At 44.5% G+C, this 3295-nt stretch overlaps 1 protein-coding gene across 1 annotated transcript; it reads left to right on the top strand.

The window, feature by feature from the left end:
* The first annotated feature begins 855 nt into the window (after positions 1-855).
* Positions 856-2536, top strand: LOC134637697 (uncharacterized). Its single transcript, XM_063488187.1, has 4 exons — positions 856-1008; positions 1108-1252; positions 1833-1941; positions 2321-2536. Exons 1-4 carry the CDS (start codon positions 939-941, stop codon positions 2444-2446), a joined length of 450 nt encoding a protein of 149 aa, XP_063344257.1. The 5' UTR covers positions 856-938; the 3' UTR covers positions 2447-2536.
* The last annotated feature ends 759 nt before the right edge of the window (positions 2537-3295 follow it).

Here is a 3295-nt window from a genome sequence, read left to right as displayed (position 1 = left end):
GAATATCAACAATTTAAATCTATTATGCCATCATGGTCCACTTGGGAAAATGTACGTGTTGAGCATTTATCCACACTGCCAGACATGACAGTCGGTTTCCTGCAACAATCGTTCCCAGAAAATCGATTTCTTTCCCTGTGAGCTGGGTTTGCATTGTTTCTGATGTTTGTGCAGTGTGCACTTCAGCCCCATCCACACTGGTTTTACTGTGAAGCTCTTATAACCTAGTGACTCCTGTTTAAACCTGTGAGCAGAAAATTTGGGATAATTATTTGGGACAGAAGCTTTGAGCAGGTTGTTTGTTTGCTTTTTGGCAGCTCAGGAAATTTTGAAGTTACGCCATCCAGCACGAACGTTGAGCTTTGGACAGGGACGGGTGCAGGCTGCAGCTAAACTGGTGAGGAGAGTTTAGCTACACTGCAGGTGACTGTAGAAGGAGTTTTACCCAAACAAGTGCATCCAAATTCACTTACAGACTTTCATTCATGCCCCAAAAGCTCACAGCTCATTGATCCAGAGTCTTTTCAGACTTTAAAGCTGCTCTAACTGTCGGGCTGACATGAACATGGACAGGCCTTTAAGGATGACTCTGTGGGAAGAGCCCGAGTTCTTCTGGCAGTGAAGGCCTGGGCTCTTTATGACTGAGGAACAATCGGGAGCTCCTCACAAAAGGAAAAATGTTCATGGTGTTTATACCGTGCAACTGAGGTGGACTTCAGACAGTAAATCAATTAATAAAGCAGGAAAATAAATAGGAGTCCTGCGATGACCTGCTGATGATGAAAACTGCTGTTTACCATCAGCAGTGTGGAAATCCCAGCTCGTCTGCCAAGAGACAAACACGAGCGCAGAGGGGAGACGGTCACGCTGTCAGGACTATAAAACCTCAGCTGCACGTCTCGGAGCTGTGACTGAGACAAACCCGATCAGCATCCGCGATGGCTTCCCTCAAAGCGCTGCTCTCTGCGCTGACTCTGCTGGCTCTGACTGTGGACGCCTCGTCCGGCCGTGAGTATTTTTATGTTTTTGGCTTAAAGCTGCTCGCAGTGGTGCTGCGTGACGTTTGTAGAGCATAGTTTCAATAAACCTCCCGTTTCCTTCTGTCAGCCGGGTACAGCAACTACAACTACGACCAATCCGGTCAGGACCTGACCCGTCTCTACAACTCGCCAGTGATGACGGCTGAGAGGATGAAGAGGCCGCTGGAGGGGACTTCATTAATACTGGGACCACTCAGCCACTCTGGGGTTCGGTCAGTCTGCACTGAACACAGAAACATTTCCACAAACAAACAGAAGATGAAACTAATATTTTTATGCTTTTAAAGATCTTTAGTTATTTTGACTTTAATTCTGAAACATAAACAAAAATGTTCCCTCTGCGCCGTTTGACGCTGTAAGTGTGGGAGCTGAGGGGACTGTTACTGTAGATTCAGTTTCCTGTGCTTGCTTATTTGTGTTTGTCGTATTTTTGGATTCATGAAGCTCCAGATGTTTTCTTTGGATGACTGCACAAACACTGGATCATACTGTTCCAATAAGACAACAGTGGAGCTTTTTTAATGCATATTCCAGTTTGTACAAACTGTCACAGCTAAAACCCCTAAATGCATCTAAATGCATCTAAATGCATCTAAATGCATCGTTCTGATCACTGTGCTGTTGTGATTTAATTGTGCAAAGTTGTTTAGATTCCTGAAAGCAAGCAGATGTGTTAGACCAACTGAGATCAACACGTCACAGTCACATGTGCTGGAATGACAAACATTATTCTGACAGCCGTCAACGTGAAAATCAAAGTCCAGCATCTTCAAACGTCTCGTTCTGTCGTAGGGTGACGTTAGATGATGGCTCTCAGTGGCTGATCCATAAAGGAGGCGGATTTGGATTATCCTCACAGACGGTGGTGACTGATGCCCGACACATGAGCTCGGCCTGGAGGGTAAACTTCAAACATACAACTAGCGTGTCCATTTAATTACAGTCTAATCATAAACTCTGAAACGTGGCTCTGTTGTGTTCAACAAGTCCACAAACAGTCAGGAAAAACAAACAAAAAAAGTCAATCCCTTCAGCTTGTTGCTGGTGTGTATACTGGTGGCCAACAGAAACCACTGGAACCAGACCAAAGTGAAAAGGAGATGTTTGACATAAAAACAAACCAAAACGAGATCCTGCAGATTCCTGATTACAAACAGACACTTCCTTTCCTGCACGCTGATTCTTCTTGGAATTTGTGTTGACGTGAAACTTTCAGTGAGAGTTTCAATCCAAACATTGTTTGTTCTTTCTGACCTCTTCTGTCTCTTTTTCGTCTGCAGCCTGTCAGCTCTAGAGAATTCCTGGGTTCAAAGACAGTTTCAGACTTTGTGAGTGCTGGAGGACCCAACTACAACTTACTCTCTGATAACTGCCACCTGGGATCCCGTCGAATGATGAACCAGTAAACATGATTCAAAGTTTCTGTCCTAATAATAAAGGCCACCCTCACACAGACTGTGATGTGTCTTTTATTCCACTTGGAGGCTCCAGACTTCACAACAAACACCCCACTAACTGTAAGCTTTAGACACACGTCTGCACACATTCATATACACAATGATGTCTACGGATCTTCTTCCTTAAAGGCGTCTCTGACACGAGGAAAGATGACAGCCTGCTGTGTGACCGACATGATGCCTACATGTCTGTGGGAACTAAGGTCCCTGCTGTGGAACAAAGACACTACCCACAGAATGGGAACAGAAGAGCTGACACTTTATTTTTCCACAGCAGTCATCATCATCATCATCAGTTAAGCTAACCCATCTATATCTTTGGACTGTGGGAGGAAGTCACAGAGAACCCACGCAGAAAAGCTCCAGCTGGACTCAAACCCAGGACCTCGCTGCTGTGAGGCAACAGTGACAAACCCGCCACCACCGTGCTTCCCTCTTTGTATTAAATCTTTCATCTATTTGTTTTTAAATGTCAGTATTTTATATTTGTCTCTGTCGCCGTGGTTTCCGTCCCTCTGATTGGCTCCTCTCCACGTGTTTAAAGAAAACATCCTCACTTCCTCTCTTCACATTACACTGACAGATGTAACCCTGGAGATCTGTGGGCTTATGGGAAATGGTGTTCACACAGTGACTGCTGAAAACAAGAAGATGAAATGACCGGCATTTTCTTTTTTACACATGTCCAGTTTAGTAAGTCTGTGTGTGACTGAGAGCCAGATCAGAGGATGGAGGTTTCATAAAATCATAAACTAATAAAACTTTTCAGTGTCAGGCAGATTGGGGTTGATGATTATT

The sequence above is a fragment of the Pelmatolapia mariae genome, linkage group LG10_11 (genome assembly GCF_036321145.2).
Source record: "Pelmatolapia mariae isolate MD_Pm_ZW linkage group LG10_11, Pm_UMD_F_2, whole genome shotgun sequence".
NCBI classification, from domain to species: domain Eukaryota; kingdom Metazoa; phylum Chordata; class Actinopteri; order Cichliformes; family Cichlidae; genus Pelmatolapia; species Pelmatolapia mariae.
This window is presented reverse-complemented; position numbering and strand designations above follow the sequence as displayed.